Below are 20,962 nucleotides of genomic sequence, written 5' to 3' on the forward strand. Positions count from 1 at the left end.
GCAGTCAGCCGAAGAGTTGATCGCAAGGCGATCCATGGAGGCTTTGCTCGGGCCTGTTTTTGATTTTGTTAAGTTCTGGACTTTCTGCGGATTCCTGAGTTTTCAACCTTTCAGCCTCAGAGACTCGGAGACGTAAAAGTGAACCAGTGGAAAGACGCATGAGAAGATAGAAACCGTAACATGCACACATATTTATGTGGCACAAATTTAGCTTTATTACAACGAGAAAATGAATGTCTTCTCCAGCACGCCTCGCCACAGAATACTCTCAGAAAGTCAATGCAGAGGGAAGGATGCATGAGCCACATAACTAACAGCAGTCATCAGATAATAACCTCGGCTTTTTCTGAGATGACATTAGAAGAGGTTTTTTTTAAAAATGAATCCAAATTCATAATGCACGGAACTTAAAGGTCAGAATCAGCATAAGAGATCAAAAACAGAACCGAGCTGAACGCGAGAACCTTTCTCGCAAAAGTTGAAATGGACCTTTCTGCGAGGGAAGCGAACTTAACACCACTGGGGTATGTAGGGTTTACTGTGTTTACCCTGGTAGCAGCTCATCCAAATCTGAGTATGTTGCCCCAAATTAAATGATTTAAAAGCCTTTCAGCTGCTTTCTCTAAGCAATTATTTAATGACCACAAAAGTCTAGCAAATTTTGACTCACTCAAAATAAGATCTTGTTTTTTTTTTAACCACTGACTGAAACACTTTGACCTTCAGTTTTATAACAGGATAACGACACTATAGATAATCCATTTGTTACATTTTCTTGACATCCCTGTCCTTTACAGTGCGCGGTGTGTTTTGCAAAAGACGCTGAGCTGGTGGACTGTGAGCGTGAAGACGGGCTGTGTGGCTCCCAGCCCTGAAACATAAGATGAAACGAGTCAGACTTCTTGTCATAATCATGCAGCACAGCAGCACATCTCCGAATGTAGTCCACATTCAGATGCTGCATCTTCTCCCCCCGCCCGTCAAGAGCACAAAAGGGATTCGTTTGCATTACTGGCACAAAATTATGAATTTTTGGTTGTTGTTGTTTTTATTCCTGGCCTGTCGGCTTGGCGCGACTCGCTTTCAACTTGAGACGAAAGGTCACGCGAGCCGATGGGGTGACCTCGGCCAACGAGAGGTTATTCGTCTCGGATCGACGCTCCAGGCCCCGCTTGCTCGAATCGGCTGTTGCCACGGCAACTGCAAATTTTTTGTTATTGGACCTTGTATATCATTGTGTTTTACTGCTGTTGCTGGGAAATGAGTCAGGCGGCTCGCTCTCAGTCGGAGACGCGCCATCTCTCAGGAATGGGGAGAGAGGAGGAGGAAGAGGAGGAGACTCTGGCACACTGGCATGATTTCACACTTTTTATTGATATTTTTCTTTGTTTTTAAGAATTAATAAAAAAAACATTTTATATTAGACGGAAGGAGCACCTTAAAGCGTCTGGACAGAAGCTCAGTGCGTCGACGAAGAAAGACATGATTATTCTGACTCATTTATTCACCAATAGTCACGCACATAAATACTGCATCTAATGTGGGACGCTCATTAAAATACAAAGAACTCCAGGGTACAGCTTGTCTCCTCCCCCCTAAAAAAGAAAAAAGGAAAAAATCATGAATGATGCAGAAGTTGCTAAAATGTAAAATTCACTTTTAAGGTGGGGAGCGCTCTGTGCTGGGATTCGCAGTGTCAGGCCTCAAACCCAGTCAGTCAGAGCTGCTCTGCGAGGAGGTTTGAAAAATGAAAACGCCCCGTCGCACCAACACTATGAAATTGTCTTGTGAAAGCTCTCAAGGAGACAAAAAAAGACCGAGGCGAGGATGAGTCCAAGAGGACAATTCCCGCTGTCCGCAGGCGGGATTGTGGGAATGGAGAGATTAGCAGGTGAGAAGTGTGCGAACGCGGCTGAAGGTCTCACACAGTCTGTGTTTAAAATGGCTGCACTATAAACAATTTACAGTGCAGTTCCCAAAAGTGTTGATAACCTTTGAGCTCTGGAAACACCGTTCCTCCTGGCAGAAGCTGGTAGTAACATCAAGTTGTTGGGATAATTTCATTCAGAAGAGATAGGGAAGTTTATCAAAGTCAACACACGCACAAAAAAAAAGCTACAAAGTGGTGGAATGCTCAGAGCACATGTTTAAATGGCCTAGTCAAAGTCCAGATTTAAATTCCATTAATAACTTTTTTTTTCTCCTGCGCCTTTGTGCTGGTCTGTCACTGAAATAACCTGCTAGGAGCAAACACAACAAACAAACAAACAAAAATAAAAGTAGATGGTTTATTAAAATACAAAATAAAAAAATCTTGAGATATCAATAAGCTGCAGAAATCAAACATAATTAATTATGCAAGAAAAGAGAACAAGGAGACGACTCATCTGTTCTTGCAGCCACGTTTTCCATAATAAGAAATGCTTTAAAATCATTTTATGCCATCCAATAAAAGTTGCATTGTACTAAAGTAAATATTTTGTAAAAAGAAAATACAAATACTTAATTGTATTGATTGAAACTGATCAAATCTATTATGACAAATCGTTAACTACGTTGCCATATTTGCACTATATATATATATATATATAGTGCAAATATGCACAGTCAAAAAATTTGTATCATTGTGCTAATAAATAAAAAAAAAATAAAAACCCACTGTTGGTTTGTTGCTCGGGTTTTAAGAGTAAAAATGATGAAAATCCCGTCAGGTTTCGAAGATGCTCCATCCTCCTGAGGACGAGGGAAACCTGCCGCTGTGTCGAGCCGCTCCCTGTAGACATGATCCACAAATACAAGCAAGTCAACTTGAGAAAAACACACAAAAAACACACAGATGAGCTCACATATTAACCACACGCAGCAGGTTTCTGCCCCCCAAAGAGACGCGTATCCACGCGGCGTTAATGATGGATGGAGGCGTTTATGGATTTTAAAGTTTATTCAGAAACGAGGGCCGACGGTGTTGTCACAAGATCACAACAACCCCAAGAAAGATAATAAAAACAAAGCACGACTGATAGCGACTGCAGTTTCTGCAGGGAAGTCTGTTGGGATGGAGTCGGAGCTACGAGCGACACAGACTTCTTTCATGAGTTCATAATCGTCATTTTTCAGCCATTGTGAGATTTTCTGCGTCTGGTTTCTTCTGGTGCAACATTATGACACGGGTCCTCACGTCGGTGACACAAAATCCGGATAAAATACGACATGACTGCTCAAATTGCAGGCGTTTTGAAAAATATTGGACATTCTATGGAGATACGTCCACCTATGGAAGCGGGGGTGTAAAGATCTGAATCGGGGCGTTCAGAGTACGGTGAAAAAATTAACACATATAGGTCGCATTTGGGCACAAAAAGTGGATTTGGGTCGTATTTCCCTGTTGTTTAGTTTTGGGTACATTTGTTAACATCTCGGCTTACCGTTGTGCATCGGGAGAAGTTGGCGTGGGCGTAAAGCAGGACGGCGATGTCGTTGTGACCAGCTTCTAAAGCAACAGACAGGGCTGAGCTGTCGTCCTGTTGGCCCAGAGAATAACTCAAGTCACAATGTTTTAAAATACAGACAGGGTTGTCCAAATTTTGCCTGACAAAAAAAAAAAAAAAAAAAAGAGAAAAAATTTTTAAAATCACGATAATTCCGTCACTTCAGCGGGATTTGTGGGAACCCTGTTCCTCTCAGCGTGACGGCAGCGCGCTCACAGCCGCTGTTGGAGGAAATGACTCACGCTGTCAGTCAGGGTGGCATCGCAGTCGGGCTGCCCCAGCAGCAGTTTGACGATGTCGGCGTGGCCGTGCTCGCTGGCGCACATCAGCGCCGTGGAGCCCTCGTCGTCCTGCATGTTGACCTCTGCCCCCTGCGCCAGGAGAGCCCGAACCATGTCCAGCCTGCCGTGGCTCACAGCGAGCATCAGAGCCGTCTGGCCGGCCTGCAGAGAGAGGGGTCCCACTCGCAAAGTTGTGTTTATTTCAATATTGAGCTCAACTCTCACAAATAGTGAAGCATCTTTAAAAGAGTACACTAATTTTGACTACAGATAATTTTGCTGTTAAGAGAAGGGCTAAAACAAACTGAAAGGATTTTTATAAATCAACTTTAAAAGACAAATTTTTACATAAACAGGTTCATTAAAACGTAGATGCCGGGACAAGACATTCAGTCTAAAAAATACTCAGTGTTTCGTCTTCTTTTTAATTTTTTATAATTGTAATTAAACAATAAAAAAGCACATTTGATTGTGATTCTACATCTTGAATTAGTCCGGAGCTGACCTGGATGGCCTTGGCGTTGACGTCTCCCTTCGAGAAGAGCTGCTCCACCACCCGCATGTCGTCAGGACGCTCCACGGCGGCGAGCGCAGCCAGCATCACGGGGGTGTAACCCGCTGCGTTCTGCTGATTCACGTTGCACACCTCTGTGGTGAGAAAAGAGTCAACACCGCCTTAGCACGCTACAATACTCTGACTCAATCAAGTGTCAAAAGGCAGCAAGAAAAAGTGTGAAATCTAAGTAGATGGTGATGTACCAGATTATTTCACTTATAGCAAGATGTTTTATCTGCGCGTGAAGTTAATGCTTTTTTATTGTTATAATATGACTTGCTGAAAAGTTACAAGTTCGTTATGTTCCATTTTAAGGATACTAAGAGATTTGCACGAGAAACTAGACCAGAAACACATTGTGAGATTTTGTGTTTTTTTGCGGTGCATGTATAGCCGTTTTCTTAACATGTACTGTAAGCTTTCTCTTCAGCAATAATTTATAGACACAGCAGAAAAGCCCAAAAAAAAAAAAAAAATCAAAAAAATCAAAAAAACAATGCGGCTGCGGTGTGACAAAACAGTTCGCTAAAGATAAGTTGGTAATATGAAGCATCAAACAACCTTGACACATCCCAGCTTCTCGCATTTCGTGACGGTCTGGACGTTTGCCAGTGACGGTCGGCTGATATTTCACTGCCAGCCTTTTCCGAGAGACATAATAATTGCGCTCACTCAGAAGAATGATTGATGCCTGGATATGACATTGAAAAATAATTAGTTCCTAATATATTTATCCTGTGCGCTTGCTTGTCTCAAATTGATTGGCTTCCACAACCTGCAGCAGCGATGTTGTAAATCTGTCTGCCACTTCCACTTACATGGCGGAGGCCCTCGATGGCCTCGCCTTGAGTTGTATGACCTTTGGGTTTCTTAGCAAGTCAGTCAGAAAATCAATCAGTACAAAAATAGAAGACAATTTATACTACTCTATGCAGAAGTTAAGAAATCGTTTATGAAATGGGATGTAAATATCATGGAAAAACAGGATTTGGATTCCGGAGACAAGAGCCTGCCGAATTATCAATACCACTTCAACTCTTTCATATTTCATCACATTAGAACCTCAACTTTCCACGTATTTGTGCATTTTTTCTATTTTGAAAAGTTTGGCACGGCTATGCGTTCAGTGCCCCTGATTTACCGTAATTTTCCGACTATAAGTTGCAATTTTTTTCATAGTTTGGCCGGTGGTGCTACTTATACTCTGGAGCGACTTATGTGTGACATTGTTAACACATTATTATATCATATCACATGTTACTTTCACACTAAACCTCAAGAGGGCGCTCTAGGCCTGTGGTGATAATGTGTGTGGTAGAAGCTACCTCCAGATTTAGCGGAGTTGTTTACAAGCGACACCGAAGATGAAGATTTAGTGATTTGGAGAGACATGGTTGGTTTGGTAAACTTGTTAACATGTTATTTTTGCTATAGTTATCTGAATAACTCTTAATATGTTATGTTAACATACCAGGCATGTTCTCAGTTTTTTATGCGTTATGTAACGTTAGCATACCGTACAATTGTTCAGCTTGTTGTTGCCTCTATTCTATTTTCATTTTAAATGCTTTTCAAGATGACATGTCTGTTCTTGGTGTTGGATTTTATCAAATAAATTTCCCCCAAAAATGCGACTTATACTCCAGTGCGACTTATAGTCCGGAAAATACGGAAATACTTAGTAGGAAAAAAAAACTTTGATCACCGTTACAGCTCCAACTCTTCTGAGATTATGACAGATTAGACAGAGTGTTTGTAAACAGGGATTATTGGTTTATACCACAGATAACTTACATTGCGGAGGCCCTGAATGACCAGTGCGGTCAATTTATTTCATTTTTGCAGTTATCAAAGCAAAGGAAAATAAGCACAGAGGCATGCCACAATTTAAGATAAAAACAGCAATTAATTTTCTATACACTTAAGTAACAAATAAAATTTTACTATCCAAATTATTTGAAGTGAATCGTATAAGAATGTGTACATATCAGAGTAGCTTAGAACTAAAAAGGAGCATTATACTACAATACGCCTGTAAATGTTCAGCCATGCAGTGAAAATATGGATTCATTGCTAAGGTTTGATTTTAAAGGAAACATTTACGTACCTGCATCAAGCAATTTCTTGACAACACCAAAGTTGGAGTGAGACACGCTGTAGTGTAGCGCTGTGTTTCCATTGCCATCAGCCATGTTGACTATGTGTTGCAACACTGAGGGTGAAATCATCTGGAACGCAGACAAGTACTCCCCTACTGTGTCAGGAGCGGCCGACTTCTGGCTGGAAACAGAGAACCACTCTTGCTGGAGCGAGCATAGGCAATCCTGCTGCAAGGGAGAAAAGAGGAAGACTTAGGAAAAAAGAACCAACATACGTCTGAACACTTTCGGGATTTATTTCGCAGCGCAAACCAGATTTTGGATGAAAAAGTGACATTTGGTTGGCATGCGACTGAGACAAACCAGACAAGGAGCCAAAAGAACTGATGTATGTAGAAAGATGAGATTAAAAGATGCATTTGAGAAAAGCTGCAGAGGTGCTGATGAATCTCCACTCTTTAATAACATACCAGTTCTCTGCTGGACATGGCCGGGTTCTGGCTCAGGTGCATCTTTAAATCTTGGCACGCAGAAAACATCCTTTCACTCAGATTGCATCTGAAAAATAGCAAAGTTAGTTTTGGTCAGAAGAAAACTTCACATGAAAATCAATTTGATGCCGTTTCATGTTGTTGTTGAAAGTCTGTAACACCCTAAAACTCACACAAACACTTTCTCCATTACCTGTGTTTAGGTAATTTAAAACTGCCTTTTGATCCTTTGTTGGAGCCATCTTTTCCTTTTTTTGCTCGCCATCCATCTTGAGAAACCTTTCCAAAGGTGTCATTTCCTCTTCCTTCTCTTTCCTCGGATGCCGGCTCCAATCTGTCGAACCAAGGCGATACGTCAAAGCTAACTTGAATTAATTCATCACCACCGTTTGAGGACTTCAGCTGTAAAACCTTCCTGGAAGTTAAAAACTTACCCTGCAGACACCTTCATAAATTTCATGCTTTTCCTGTTGCTGCTGTGGTTTTCAGCACCCTGTTTCTTCATGGCAGACCACGGCTTGGAGGCATTAGCTGACCTGTCTGGAAGTAAAAACACAGGCCTCCACTCTCAGGATTTTACTGCATTCATGAACGTCTGCTGCTCACATACAAAAGCAGTTTAACTGCATTCCAACTCCCCAAAAGGTTTTATCCAAGAAAACAATAACAATGCACTCCAATATGTCTGTTGGTAAAGTGCAAACATTTTAAATAGTTGTATTTTACATCTCTCTTATGTAATGTAATATGTGTCATACTGTGCTGTGTGACAGAATATGAGAATTTTATTTTCTAAACATGAGTCAGCTGCTTTGCTCTCACTTCCGCCTGAGTTGTCGACCAAAGCTAATGTTAGCAGCATAACGTCCAGTTTTCAAGTTCGGCCTGGAACGATTTCAATTATTGATGATAACGCCTGGGTCTTTGTCGTTTTTTGGGGACCAATAAGCATCCTTAAAATGACTGGCGCGATGTCTGGAGTGCGGCAGCTTTTCTCCTCCCGGAGCCGCTGCCAGGTGGCCGTTCAGAGCAAACAGAAAGAAGAGCGCTGCAGGTGTATTAATGCAGATGAGCGGATAGACTGAACACTGCTGCATTGTTCAGTCCATCCGTAAACTTGTTGTGAATCCAATAAACTCTAACTCACTTTAATTGATAAGACATGTATATGATTGACCAAAAACAAACAACAAAAGCGAAAAATTATACATTTTTAAATAAAATTTCCAATAAAAATTTAAATCGATCATTGACCAATGATGGATTGAAAAATGAGACATTCAAAGCCTGAGTATTGAACCCATTTGGAGGAACTAGATTTTCTAAAGCAAATCACACTAATGGAGACTTAATCTATATGAATGCGACACTCCATAGACTGTAGCATGGAAAATATTTTGAAAACTATTTTTTGTTTTCCTTCCATACTTTGTGATGGTCTACCACATAAATCCCCTCATAAGGTCCATTGAAATCTATAGTTGCAATGCGTCAAAAGCTGACAAATTCTCATAGGTATGTGCTGTGTTGATCTAGATCTTCTGAGATTTTGTTTAGGTCTACACTTCTAATAATCATGCATTTCAAAACAAACTCAGTCAGCCTTGATGTCACGCAATCGCTAAAATTCTTCCACGTCAAGAAAAGAGAGAAACTGTTTCCAGACACCAGTTCCTCCTACGAAGCCCTTTTAATTTTAGATCCAAAGCCACAAACTGCTATGTGGGACACGGCGGACTCCAAAACCAAATATCATTCCAAACATTACAAGTGCATGCCACAGGCCAAACCAAAGGGAGCCACATTCCCGGATCTTTAAACAGCTTTATACTGCATTGTGAAAATCCTTCAAGCCTGATTCATTAGCATTGGACATTGAGAGCGTTTCTAAAGGAGATAAACCCGGGACACACAGTGTAGGACATACGTAAACAGAAACATCTCTGCTTGCCTTGTACTGCGGAGGCTGCTTGTTGCTCTAACATTTGTATCATTTTCTTCACCTCTGATTCATTGCCATCTCGTTGGGAGACATCTGAGTGTTCTTTGGAGACATTTAAAGGCTGAGACGGGGAAAGCAAATCTGTGTTACAGAAGAGAAAGCAGGAGGAAAGATTAGCATCAAAATGACATGACTGATAAACAATGCATTTTACATATTAGGGCTTTTTAGAGAGGCTCTCAAAAGTGTACACACCCCTGTCAAATTCCAGATGTAAAAAAAATAAGATTATGATAAGTAACTTAAAAATATATGGTGACACAACATAAAGTGTTGCAAGGAGGGACAAATAACATTAAAAAACGTGCAATAATCTGGTTTTATATGCACACAATTAAAATAGTATCTTGTCAAAGTACATTTTAATGTAATTTCCATATGTTGACTTCTGGATCTTACATCTTAAAATGAAATTTATTTGTAAGCACATTTCAAAACATAAGTGGCCCAAATTGCTGCACATGTAAGGCAACTTAGAATGACAAAATAGAAATGAAAAAGGAACAACGTAAAAAAAATAAATAAAGAAAAAGCAAATGGCAGAATTGCAATAATTATTATTTATTGCAAAATAATAATGCAATAAAATACAGGGAATCTAATGCACATAAAACACAGCCTACCTGTCCTTGTAGGATTTTACAAAAAAAATAAATAAATAAATTCCTGTAAGGGCATCAGTCAGAAGGGCATAAAGTTATTCAGCCTTGTACTATACAGTGATGTAAAGATATTCCTTAATACTGAGAAAAAGCTGGGATCACAGTGTTTTATCCAGAATTGCTGAAAACACCAGATGGAAACTGGTAGGAAGTCTGACAGCAACAGTGACATTTTTACAGCATCATTGATTTTGTTCAGCATGTAATCTTCTGTTTTCTCCACAATAAAGATTGAAATTACAGAAGGAAAACAGCAGCATTTTCTCCCAAAGAGAACAGCCGGTCTATAAAATATTTTAATACCTGGTGGGATGATGTGTTATGGTTTGAAAAGGGGAAAAAACTAAGCTTTTTGTCCTGTTAAGGGTTTTCAGCTCTGTGCATCATATTTTTGACGACACACAAAATAAAAAAGAAAATGATGATGATCAACATAATCAAGTTTCTTTATGAGTCCAAAGCATCACAAGAAAATAAAGGTTTTCAAATGGCCAAAATTCAGAACTACATCAGAGAATTAGAAAGATATCACCAAGATATCACCAGGCTGATAAACTCCAACGAAAGAAGGTTGACTGGTGACATAAATCAAAAAGTGTCAAGTGAACTTTTAATGAAAGTGTGTACGCTCTTGAAGTTGTCTCTTTGAGTATGTACCAGAGCAATGACCAGCACATACTGCATACGTAAAAGAAATATGTTAAGCAATAAATTGGAGCCTCTATCATTTTACCTGTTGGATGAGAGGTGAATCGATGTATCACTGCCTCTCCTTCTCTCATACTTTTGAAATTGCTCAGTGGTTTGGAGCTGGGGTAATGCTCACTTTGGTCCCCTGTGAGAAGGTCTCCATGATCCTTTAAGAGCCTGTGCATCTTCTCTATGTAATGGTTGAGTTCATGATCCCACTGAAATTGTGAAGACTGCTGGAACTTTGGCTTAGGTGCGCAAGATGACATAGAAAAATCCCGTATCCTACCGTCACCTACACCTATGCTCCTTGTTTTGATAGGGTCAGGAATGTGAGATGGTCCGGAGGCCATGTTGCGTGTTTTTAGTCCCACAAGGAAATTTTCGTAAATGTTTGTTAACCCAATGCCACAGTCTCGAGTTGACTTGCTCACGGTGTCTGGTGGTAATTTTGAATAACATTCTGAATTTGCTGTATTTACACCGACTGTGCGGGTTTCCGTTGTGCAAATAATCCCTCCAACCCCACTGCCAACTGATATGGTCCGAGTGAACGTGTGGCTGGTGTTGGTGTGCTTGTCGTGCTTGCTGAGGAGTGTGTTTGTGCTGGAGTCATTGCTGAAGGTTTGACTGGTGTTGGTGAAGCGAGACACTGAACTGGACACTGTATTGGTACGCTGGGAAGCCATTTGGGGTGATGCCAGTATTCCCTGATCGACTCTTCTGATTGAATCTGTGGTAATACCTTGGGAAATCATTTCCTTTGACTCGCAAATAGTCAAGTCAACAGAGTAGGCCCCACAAGCTACAGAATGACACTTCACTTTTTCTTTCTGAAACACGAGTTTTTCTAGTGGTAACTCTGTGTTGCTTTCGGCATTAGACAGCTTTATGTCTGTCCCAACTCCCACTGTGCTTGTGAAAACTTGCATCCCAACAGCTTTTTCACTGGTCTCCACTCTCTCCCTGATCTCCCAGTGGCTCATGGGAACATCCAGGCCTGTACAAATATCTGTCATTTTAGGCTTGCAAGATACCCCCACAGTCTTTGTTTCTGTTGCTTCACCAGTGCTGGCATCTTGAAACTCTTTGTGATTACCAACTCCCTGACTTTGAGTGAATGGTCTTGTTGTTGTGCCTACACTTGCAGTGTGCGGTTTAGCAAAGCAGGTCTTGTCAACACGGTTCCTGGCTCCGGCTGCCTGAAGTTCCAGTTTTAGACGGGTCAACTCTGTCTGAAGAGCTGATTCTTTTAACTCAGTTTCTAACTGGGAAATTCTCTCCTTTAAGGCAGCATTTAGTAGTTGCTGGGCTTCAAGCTCTGCTTCATGTTTTGTGTGAATTCCAAGACTGACTTCAGTCACTTCTGTTGCAATGGATCTGGTTTCTACTCGGTCTGTGTGCACAGATTTGTTTTCTTTTGAGGTTTTAGATGAAGTTGTTTTCATATCAATGTCAGTTTTAATGCCAATAGAGTTAGTAGTATTTTTGTGCAATAGACTTTGCCCTTTTTCTTGCCATGAAAACATATGTCCTCCTTTGATGGTTCTTTCCAATGCCTGCATCTCTTCAGTGAGTTCCCTGAACTCTCTAAAGTCAGTGTAAACATTTTCATTGGTCGCTTCGGACTCTGCTTCAGTGTGTCGTTTATTCTCATAGTCAATCCCATCTTCTCCAAGACATGTTTTCCAGGTCATGTCGTTTATACTCTTGCTGTCACTCAGCTGAGAGACCAACTGCCTCTTTTCTTCCTGAAGGACAGATATTTTGACTTGAAGAATAGGAATGATTTTCACCTGCTCCTCCAACTCTTTTAGCTTTTTTAGAGCTACCACCATTTGATCACGGACATGTTGTAGATGCATAGACCCAAGGCTTGTAACTGGAGTGTTTCTGCCAGAACTCTGTGGGCTCAACTTCAGGCACCCGGTGCTTCCTCTGCTTCCGAGGGAGGAGGAAAGGTGGGCACTCATTTCATCATCATGCTTGTTGCCATTGTTGTTCTGATTATACGCACCCAGGCCTGTGAAGGGTGAGTGTGACCCAGAAGGGCTTATGCCTCCAAAACTAGCTAGTCGGCGACGGGGAAGGGGTTGAGGTGGAGACTGGCTTCTCTGTTTATGAGTCTCCAATACTGTCTGTTCCACGCCAGGGCTCGGTCTTTGTGAAGCTGCGTTTCTCTCAGTTTGTTGAGGTTTTGGTTCTGCGTGTCTCTGAGAGTTGCCTGGACTTTCATTCTTGGAACGCCTGTCATCCAGTAAGGAACTATGTTGCGGAGGTAACGGAGGTCGACCTTTGGCCGAAGAAGACATGCCCAGTAATCTCGTGGCATCATTGCCAGGCAATGACAGGGACTCGGCAGAATGCACCGGGCCACTTGAAGCACCACTCTGTGTTTTTTCCACATCGTTCAGAACCCCTCTGGGCCTTCTTTTAAGGCTTAGGCGCTTCATAGTGATAATGTTTTGGATGCCACTCAAGTCCAACGAATAATGGGATTCAGTTCCCTGGTATTCAGGAAGACAATCTTCACTCTTTTGACCTGTTGGGCCAAGAGTAGAGCTTTACTTTTCAGAAACATGTAAATACATTTCTAAAAACAAATAAAATTGAAGCAATCACAGAAGGAACACGCATTTATGGGATAAACATCTAAGCAAACAGTACATATATTACATTTTTTATATTTGGTTCAAAATTTACTAAAAACTACACATTACAAAACAAAAATACAGCTTTGTCCTTACCTCAGCACGATGTGCTCCTCTATGCACATTGCTACTCAAGTCAAAAGCCTACTTCCACCATGAACTGCTTTTGACCATAATCTCCGTTAGCCTAACCCACCAGAGGAGGAGGGACACAGGAAGACTTTCCACTCACACAGGCGCTGTTTTGAGCAGCCATTCCTTTCCAAAATGCTATGTCTCTCTACATAGACTGAATCCACTCTATAATTACTGCAAAAACTCTCCCTATAAATGCCCGGCCATTCTCTGTCTTGGCAAGTTTTGAAACCACAGACATCCCCCAATTATTTTAGACAGTGAGTAAACAAAAAGTAGAGCAACTACTTGAAACAATACACTTGCAACTTATTCCATTTGTACTTAATTTGCAAATGTCTCAAACCAGCTAATTTCACATTCTTGTAAGCTCAGAATACAAATCTGTAATGTAATACCTGAAAACACGTGAAACACAGACATGTATAAATCATTCAGAAATGATTACGAACTGTAACACCTGAGATCAAGAATAGAAAATCAATAATTACCTGGTACATTTCTCAGGATATAATTGTTTTGAGCCATAATGTCCGTTTACGTCCAGTCCACAAAGAAAGAAACGGCACACACACTTTGCTTTACATCACAGTTAGCAGTCCTTTCTCTCACTGCCTCACTTTTGTGTCCACTTTCTCTCTCTAAGCCCAGGTTCAATAACAGCCGACTGCACAATGCTTGCATAGCAGTAATACAATCCCTGGCTAGGCTATATGATAGCTAATTCTGCAAAACACCTCTGAGGAATAGGCAAAGACTCATGGCACAACTTCCATATCAATTTCTCATCAGTAAGCAGCTGCTGTTCTCAGCATTTAGAGGACTTGAGGATGTCTCCCTTTTTATGTATATTCTTGGTTTAGTTAAAGACTTAGTCAAAGGCTGCAGGGAATATAGCAACATTTCTAAAAATGTAAAACAATGAACTCATGTGAATTAATTACATTAAATCACATTAGTTAATTAATGTTAATTAACCAATGTTAATTAACATTAATAAGCGGGTGAGAGATGTGGTACATAAATGTTAGCCAGCATTTTAAAAAAAGGGCAATTCCTGACAGAACCAGACTTTATGGTCGGGTAACTAGGTTTGTATTTCCTTTCATTTGTCATTTCTTTTGCATGCAAGTCTGTGTTCACGTCTGGCATATGGTTTTCAAATTCCCCTTCAGAAATAACTTGTCAGCTAGAAAAACTTGCTCAGAGAGTTCCCCCCCCCAAGTTATAAAGCAATAGCTTGAATATCTCTTGTCTCTTTTGGGTTCAGGTTTCCCACAGCCATCAGCACTAAACGCTGGCATGATTAAACGTCCCAAATATGCTTAGCTGGGAAAAAAATAAATAAATAAAATAAAATAAATAAAAAATCCTATCGTGCCAGTGATGATCATTCAAATTTGAAACAATGTTCACATGGAATATTTATAACCGGTAAGCTGTTATGATAAACTTTTTTAGATACATGTCAGTGGGTCAAAAACACACACACACACACACACACACACACACACACACACACACCCCCACACACACACACACACACACACTCTTAGGAGTGTATTTTTTTTTATCTCTGCTAGTTGAGAAACTTTTTAAAGGAACCTTCACTTCAGCCAGTGAAGGCAGAAGTCGAACAATAAGATATATAATAATAACAATAATAATAATAATAATAATAATAATAATAAACCCTCTCTCTTGTATACTGCCTGAACCTGTTGCCTTGTGGCCATAATTGAACCTCTACCAGGTTTGAATCTCTTACAGGGTTAGCTCTCAGTGACGCTAAAACTCACCTGCGTAGCAACAGGACGGGATTGAAGCTCGCGCCCCACTTGTGTGAAGCAAACCATAAAACTCTAGTTTTTAAATAACTCAGGACCCGAGGGAGGGGGGAAAACGGTCAAAGAGCGTCGTCAGTGTGCGCAGGACATCTCTACGTTGTCGCATTTCGTCTTTTCGCCTATGTTTTTGCACATTAGCCCTCACCTTAACAAAGTTTTCTCATCCCTCCTCCTCCCACCCACCCTCCTCAAGTGGAGAGGTCCGTCACTGCGCCTGCGCAGACGACAAAAGGCGCTGCTGGCAGGGAGGCGTTTTGTGTTGAGGAGCGATGGTAAAATATTCATCAGTTCTGCTCTCAAAGCATGCGTTGTCCCGGTGGCTCTGTTGAGACGCTGTGGTCACCTTTACGGTGGGAGAATTAAAATTCCCGACAGTAAAATCCAATTCCATGTCGATCTAGGAAATAAATCGAAGCTCGTTTGTCAGATTAAGAACCTTGGAGGATGACAGTTATCAAGCTCATTTTTAATCAGAGTTTTCATTTGTGTAAAATAGACAAATGTGTTTTTGTCAGCTGTAAGAAAATGATTTTTTTCTTTTTTTTTTTATCAATAGCTTGAACGTATCAGTCTGTCTGTAATTAATATTTTGTGAATTGAATAACTAAACTCAAAGGACTTTTCAATGTTATTCAGATTTACTGAAGGGGCCTGGCGTAAACAAATAAACAACAACAATAATAATGATTATTATTCCGATAGTAATTATAGTAGTTTATGATACATTATATGAATATTATTTATTTTTACCCCATTCATTGTCACGTTCCACTGTGAACAGCGACATCGTGTGGACAAGTTTTGGAAATACTCTTCTAGAAGGTTTTTAGCATTTCAGTATGACGTTTTCTGTTTTTTTTTTCAATTTATTAATTTTACCAGCTTTTAAATCTGTCCTGCTTTTATCTTATTTATTTTTTTTTTAAATATGAATTTTTACATTTATTTTGCTTGTTAAGTTCATTAAAAATTCCATCTAGAAATTCACTTTCAACCAAATGGTGTACAGACCAGTCGGTCATTATTTCATGGGGTCATCTTAAGTTCAAAGTTCAAAGTAAGTTCTGTGTTGTGAAGACCCAAATAATCTTATGATCTATGCAAATGATGCTTCCTTGCTCCTTTTTTATCTATTCATTGCAAATGGACGGTCCAGTGAGCCGATAACCTGCACACCGAGAAACCATTCAAACCAAATGCACCTCGAACTTTAGACTTTTTCGGGATCATGCTGTGAAAAGCAACATTGAGCAGTTTGCAGGGCTGATTGAGAAAAGTGCTGACTTTGGGATGTCTGGGGGTTCGAATCTAAATGTATGCTATGTTAGCAAAACACTTTTTGAACTGTTCAATATATACAAGAGCTGCTTTTAAAAAAAAAAAACACGTCCACTATCTGTGGACTTTGCTCTTTCAGACACACAGTCACAGTGTTGATGAAATCGACCTCTACCTGTTAGATATGTCACTTGTGATTGGCTGGAAGAGCTGCACGCCCCTCTAACATCTGAACTGCTCTGGAGTCCACTTTTAACGCTGAACACACTCTTTCCTCGGCCCCTTTGAGCTTTAGGTCGCAGTCCCAGCGGGCCAGCCAGCCAGCCAGCAGAATGTCCGATAGAGGAGCTTTCGACACCAACGTGGTGACCCTCACCAGGTTTGTTCTGGAGGAAGGCAGGAAGGCCCAAGGAACGGGAGAACTGACGACCCTGCTGAACTCCATCTGCACTGCTGTCAAAGCTATTTCCTCTGCTGTCAGGAAGGCTGGGCTTGCTAACCTGTGAGTAGCACTCAACATCTCACTCAAAGCAATGAAGTATTGCAAAAAATGTGCATGCATTTCTTGTAAGCTCTGACATTTTTGCAACTTACATTGCAGCTCTCTGTCCAATGAACCGGTTTTAGTCAATATGAGAGCTTATTTGAACATTGTTTTAGTTTTCCCTGATCGGAGGGTCGACATAAAAATCAGCATGCAGTGTACCTTTGGTCAGGGGACGAGTTCAAACTCTAAACATGCCGTACGCAACCCCTGGGTTCAGAGGTCGAGGACATGATGAATTATCTTAACTCATTACCGCAGAATTTTTCTTTTTGCGTTGTTTCCGTCATTCAACCTCTGACTAATTGGTGTAAAAATTCAGCTTTTGCTGCAAAGGTAACTGCTCTGTTCTCCGTGTGCAGATACGGGATTGCTGGAAGCACCAACGTGACGGGCGACCAGGTGAAGAAGCTGGACGTCCTGTCCAACGACCTGGTGATCAACATGATCAAGTCGTCCTTCACCTCCTGCGTCCTGGTCTCAGAGGAAGATGAGAAAGCCATCATAGTGGAACCAGATAAGAGAGTATGCTTGCAGCTATTATGTGTGCCAGAAGATTTCTTTGACCTCCTCTTCATGATGGTGACAGTTTTTCCCGTCTTTCTGAAGGGAAAGTACATCGTCTGCTTTGACCCACTGGACGGATCTTCCAACATCGACTGTCTTGTCTCCATTGGCACAATCTTTGCCATCTACAGAAAGGTCAGTGACATGAACTGCCTCCACCTGCTGGTCAATGTTTGTCTCATGGCGCCTCCTTGTGGTAGAATAAGAGAAACAGTTCAGTTATTGCTGCTCTTCTTTCCCAAAGAACTATAAAACCAATGACGTACAGCAAATATTACAACCCCAAACATCAGTGAGGATCATTGGCATTTTTGACCTGACAGGTCAACTCAAGCAGGGTCATAACTGTGAGGTGAAAGCAACACTATATTGCTAAAAAATACAGTTTAGGACTTTATTGCCTTGTGCCGTGGCATTTAATTAACAGTAGAGACCCACTTGTCGCCTTGTCGAGTTTATGAGTCAAATAAAAGAGAAAAACAAATGAAGCTGGATGGAAAGAAAAACAAATGGTCATTTAAACAGATTGTATGTTCTTGTTTTCTTGTCCACTATGTGGTTTATTTTTCATATAAAATCTCTTTACAACTCCAGGAACAAAACGGTTTACATGCCCTTCTAACACTTATGTCTGTTTATGGTCCTGATTAACAATTACAAATATTGTAAGAGCACAAAATGCAGATAAGTACATTATTACTTTGTAGTGCTAACTAAGAGTGTCATGGAGGATGCTGCTTAGCTAGTTCCACTGATTTTCGTACCCGAAACTCGATTAATTTGGGTTTGATGTGTTGTTTCACAGATTTATGTTTTGATTTAACAGGTAATTAAAACACTGAGTTAAATTAAGTGTGCGCTTCACGGCTTTAGCAGCAAAACTCTGGCAATTTCACAGACAAAAACCTTCAGTTTACACTACAGGGATGAGGCTTGTAATGGAAAACCATCACAATTTGAAATCGTGATGGTTTTACATCCCATCAACCTTTCAAATTTGCCTCGGAAAGCGAAACACAAGCCTAAATTTGCCCGAAATGTCCACCACAGCGTTTGTGTTAATTAAGGCGTGTTGGTTTTCCCACGTCTCGGCGCCATTTTCTGAAAATTACCCCCCCATTTTCCACAGACCACAGCTGGCGAGCCATGTGAGCAGGATGCCCTGCAGCCCGGCAGAAACATCGTAGCAGCTGGTTACGCCCTGTACGGCAGCGCCACCATGATGGTCATCTCCACTGGGCAGGGCGTGAACGGCTTCATGCTGGACCCCGTAAGACCTGAGATTTTACTGCGTCTTCCTCCTGCTTAGACAAAGACTGGACGTTTGCATCCAACACTAAAATGTTTCGCTTCTCTTCAGGCAATCGGCGAGTTCATTTTGGTAGATCGAGACATGAAAATCAAGAAGAAGGGAAAAATCTACAGTTTGAACGAAGGGTATGCACAGCATTTCTATCCGGACGTGACGGAGTATCTTCACAAGAAGAAGCACCCAGAGGTAAAGCCAATGCAAGCACAGCACACCCAATCAGACTGTGGTGGTCATAAGCCGATGAGATGTATTCATATTTGTAACACATACAACGTTTGAACTCTGTGAATCTTGGATCCAGGACGGCTCTGCACCATACGGAAGCAGATATATCGGCTCAATGGTGGCAGATGTTCATCGAACACTGGTTTACGGCGGGATCTTCTTATACCCTGCTAACGTCAAGAGTCCAAAGGGCAAGGTGAGGAAGCAGAGATCCTGAAAGCAAAATGATCTTCCTCAGGTAATCCTTGTTAAATTGATTTAAAAAAAAACCCAAGCAAAGCCAATTATCCCGTCTTGTTTGTTAAGCTGAGGCTGCTGTATGAATGCAACCCCATGGCCTTCATCATGGAGCAGGCTGGAGGCAAGGCCACTACCGGGTCAGAGAGCGTTCTGGACATCCAGCCCACCAACATCCACCAGAGAGTCCCTGTCGTCTTGGGCTCCCCTGACGATGTACAAGAGTATCTTTCCATCTACAAGAAGCATAACAAATGAGGTACTCAGTCCTTCACTGACTCTCATAAAACCATAGAGCAGACATCAACAAGAACGCCGTCACATTGCTCTAATCTCTTTCCTCGCCTCTTTGTTCTTTGTCAGGTTCCCTCCAGTGGTCATAACTCATGTCAAGGCTGATAAAACAACCACGATACAAAACATCTGTTTTGTTATTACCCAGTCCCTGGGCTGCACTGATAAAGAAACCAAACCCTTCCCACTGGTGTTGCTGTTCTCTGAGAAGTTACCCTGCATTTTTTAAAATAAAACAGCCACATATCAGCAAGTTTCACACGCTGTGTGAGTAACAACAAGCTATCCGTCTTTAATCTGTCCTAATAGAATACATTAAAATTTGTAGTTATACTGTGAATAAACTTGAAAAAGTTCGAGCTGCAAGAACACGCCTGTAAGTCGCTGCACATTTGACAAAACTCTGATTTTTATTCGAGGGGAAAAGAAACGTTAATGCATGTTTACACACTGTGAAAAAAAAAAAGAAGCAACAGATACTTGAAAAAGTGGTTTGGTGATCGTCAAGGGGAAACATCTGCTCTAATTTTCTCTGACATAAACCTGGATGTTGTACTATGATGCAAAATAAATATGGTCTCACAAAGTTCTTGCATCAAAAACAGAAAAAAAAGCAATTTGAATGACATTTGTATAAAAATGCATGTATGAAATACATGCATTTTCCTCATATATATATATATATATAATCCTACAAAGTTGACTCATGTCACAGAAAATGTAAACCTTTAGTTTGAAAAATAAAAACATTAAATGAAGATTGTCTCATCATAATTTTGATTAATTGTTCTATTATACATAATGAACGAGTTACCTGCCATTAGAGTGATGAGATGCAGTTCACGTTAATTTTTAATGGAGAAAAAAATAAACAGACAGATAAATTAGCATAAATTAGTGCCCTACTACTCTGTAATGTTCCAGATACTGACAGAAAAAAAAAGGGTTTTTTGATTTTAAGCTCTGAAAAACGACACGACTCGCATCCCCAAGTTCTACCTGTTCATCAACACTGGATGCTTTCCCCAGAGGCACAAAGTGGGGTATTTCATACATGCATTTTTATACAAATGTCATTCAAATAGCTTTTTTTTCTGTTTTTGCTGCAAGAACTTTGTGAGACCATATTTATTTTACATCATAGCACAATATATATATATATATATATATATATATATATATATATATATATATATATATATATATATATATATATATATATATATATATATATATATATATATATATATATATATATATATATATAGGTGTAGGTTGTGCAAGGAGGCCCCTGAGACAGTCCAGCACATCACAGCAGGGTGCAAGATACTGGCAGGGAAAGCGTACATGGAGCGACATAACCAAGTGGCAGGCATAGTGTACAGAAACATCTGTGCAGAATATGGACTGGAAACCCCGAGATCAAAGTGGGAAACACCCCCAAAGGTGGTGGAGAACGCCAGAGCTAAGATCCTGTGGGACTTCCAGATCCAGACAGACAAAATGGTAATGGTGAACCAACCAGACATTGTCGTAGTGGATAAACATCAGAGGAAAGCCGTTGTGGTAGATGTAGCAATACCAAGTGATTGCAACATCAGGA

The 20,962-nt window shown here is 40.7% G+C and overlaps 2 protein-coding genes across 5 annotated transcripts; one reads left to right on the plus strand and one right to left on the minus strand.

Moving 5' to 3' along the window:
- Window positions 1-1,409: 1,409 nt before the first annotated feature.
- LOC129374354 (KN motif and ankyrin repeat domain-containing protein 1-like) lies at window positions 1,410-14,881 on the minus strand. Of its 3 annotated transcripts, XM_055052742.1 has the most exons (12): window positions 13,017-13,034; window positions 10,313-12,811; window positions 8,867-8,998; window positions 7,350-7,455; window positions 7,109-7,249; window positions 6,895-6,982; window positions 6,433-6,652; window positions 4,275-4,417; window positions 3,731-3,931; window positions 3,426-3,521; window positions 2,660-2,773; window positions 1,410-1,595 (listed from the first exon to the last, which is right to left on the minus strand). In XM_055052742.1, exons 2-11 carry the CDS (start codon window positions 12,720-12,722, stop codon window positions 2,708-2,710), a joined length of 3,603 nt encoding a protein of 1,200 aa, XP_054908717.1. In that variant the 5' UTR covers window positions 12,723-12,811; window positions 13,017-13,034; the 3' UTR covers window positions 1,410-1,595; window positions 2,660-2,707. The 3 variants fall into 3 exon arrangements, with proteins under 3 accessions (XP_054908717.1, XP_054908719.1, XP_054908716.1); XM_055052744.1 differs by lacking the exons at window positions 1,410-1,595; window positions 13,017-13,034 and adding an exon at window positions 14,855-14,881 and having other exon boundaries at window positions 2,275-2,773; XM_055052741.1 differs by lacking the exon at window positions 1,410-1,595 and having other exon boundaries at window positions 2,275-2,773.
- A 1,547-nt stretch (window positions 14,882-16,428) lies between these two features.
- On the plus strand, window positions 16,429-19,608 carry fbp1b (fructose-1,6-bisphosphatase 1b). Of its 2 annotated transcripts, XM_055052576.1 has the most exons (8): window positions 16,431-16,682; window positions 17,087-17,249; window positions 17,334-17,426; window positions 18,421-18,561; window positions 18,652-18,789; window positions 18,905-19,024; window positions 19,135-19,324; window positions 19,429-19,608. In XM_055052576.1, exons 1-7 carry the CDS (start codon window positions 16,513-16,515, stop codon window positions 19,321-19,323), a joined length of 1,014 nt encoding a protein of 337 aa, XP_054908551.1. In that variant the 5' UTR covers window positions 16,431-16,512; the 3' UTR covers window position 19,324; window positions 19,429-19,608. The 2 variants fall into 2 exon arrangements, with proteins under 2 accessions (XP_054908552.1, XP_054908551.1); XM_055052577.1 differs by lacking the exon at window positions 19,429-19,608 and having other exon boundaries at window positions 16,429-16,682; window positions 18,905-19,066; window positions 19,135-19,245.
- The last annotated feature ends 1,354 nt before the right edge of the window (window positions 19,609-20,962 follow it).

Source organism: Poeciliopsis prolifica, unplaced genomic scaffold (genome assembly GCF_027474105.1).
Source record: "Poeciliopsis prolifica strain line A6 unplaced genomic scaffold, Auburn_PproV2 SCAFFOLD035, whole genome shotgun sequence".
In the NCBI taxonomy this organism is placed as follows: domain Eukaryota; kingdom Metazoa; phylum Chordata; class Actinopteri; order Cyprinodontiformes; family Poeciliidae; genus Poeciliopsis; species Poeciliopsis prolifica.

Bases quoted from the DNA above. Each gene is read 5' to 3' on its own strand.
- fbp1b (XM_055052576.1), top strand. From the start codon at position 16,513: ATGTCCGATAGAGGAGCTTTCGACACCAACGTGGTGACCCTCACCAGG. The intron at 16,683-17,086 runs GTGAGTAGCACT...CTCCGTGTGCAG, and splicing joins AAGGCTGGGCTTGCTAACCT to ATACGGGATTGCTGGAAGCA. The intron at 18,790-18,904 runs GTAAAGCCAATG...TCTTGGATCCAG, and splicing joins ACAAGAAGAAGCACCCAGAG to GACGGCTCTGCACCATACGG.
- LOC129374354 (XM_055052742.1), bottom strand. From the start codon at position 12,722: ATGAAGCGCCTAAGCCTTAAAAGAAGGCCCAGAGGGGTTCTGAACGAT. The intron at 8,999-10,312 runs GTAAAATGATAG...TCTGTAACACAG, and splicing joins ATTCACCTCTCATCCAACAG to ATTTGCTTTCCCCGTCTCAG. The intron at 7,250-7,349 runs GTAAGTTTTTAA...TTGGTTCGACAG, and splicing joins TTTATGAAGGTGTCTGCAGG to ATTGGAGCCGGCATCCGAGG.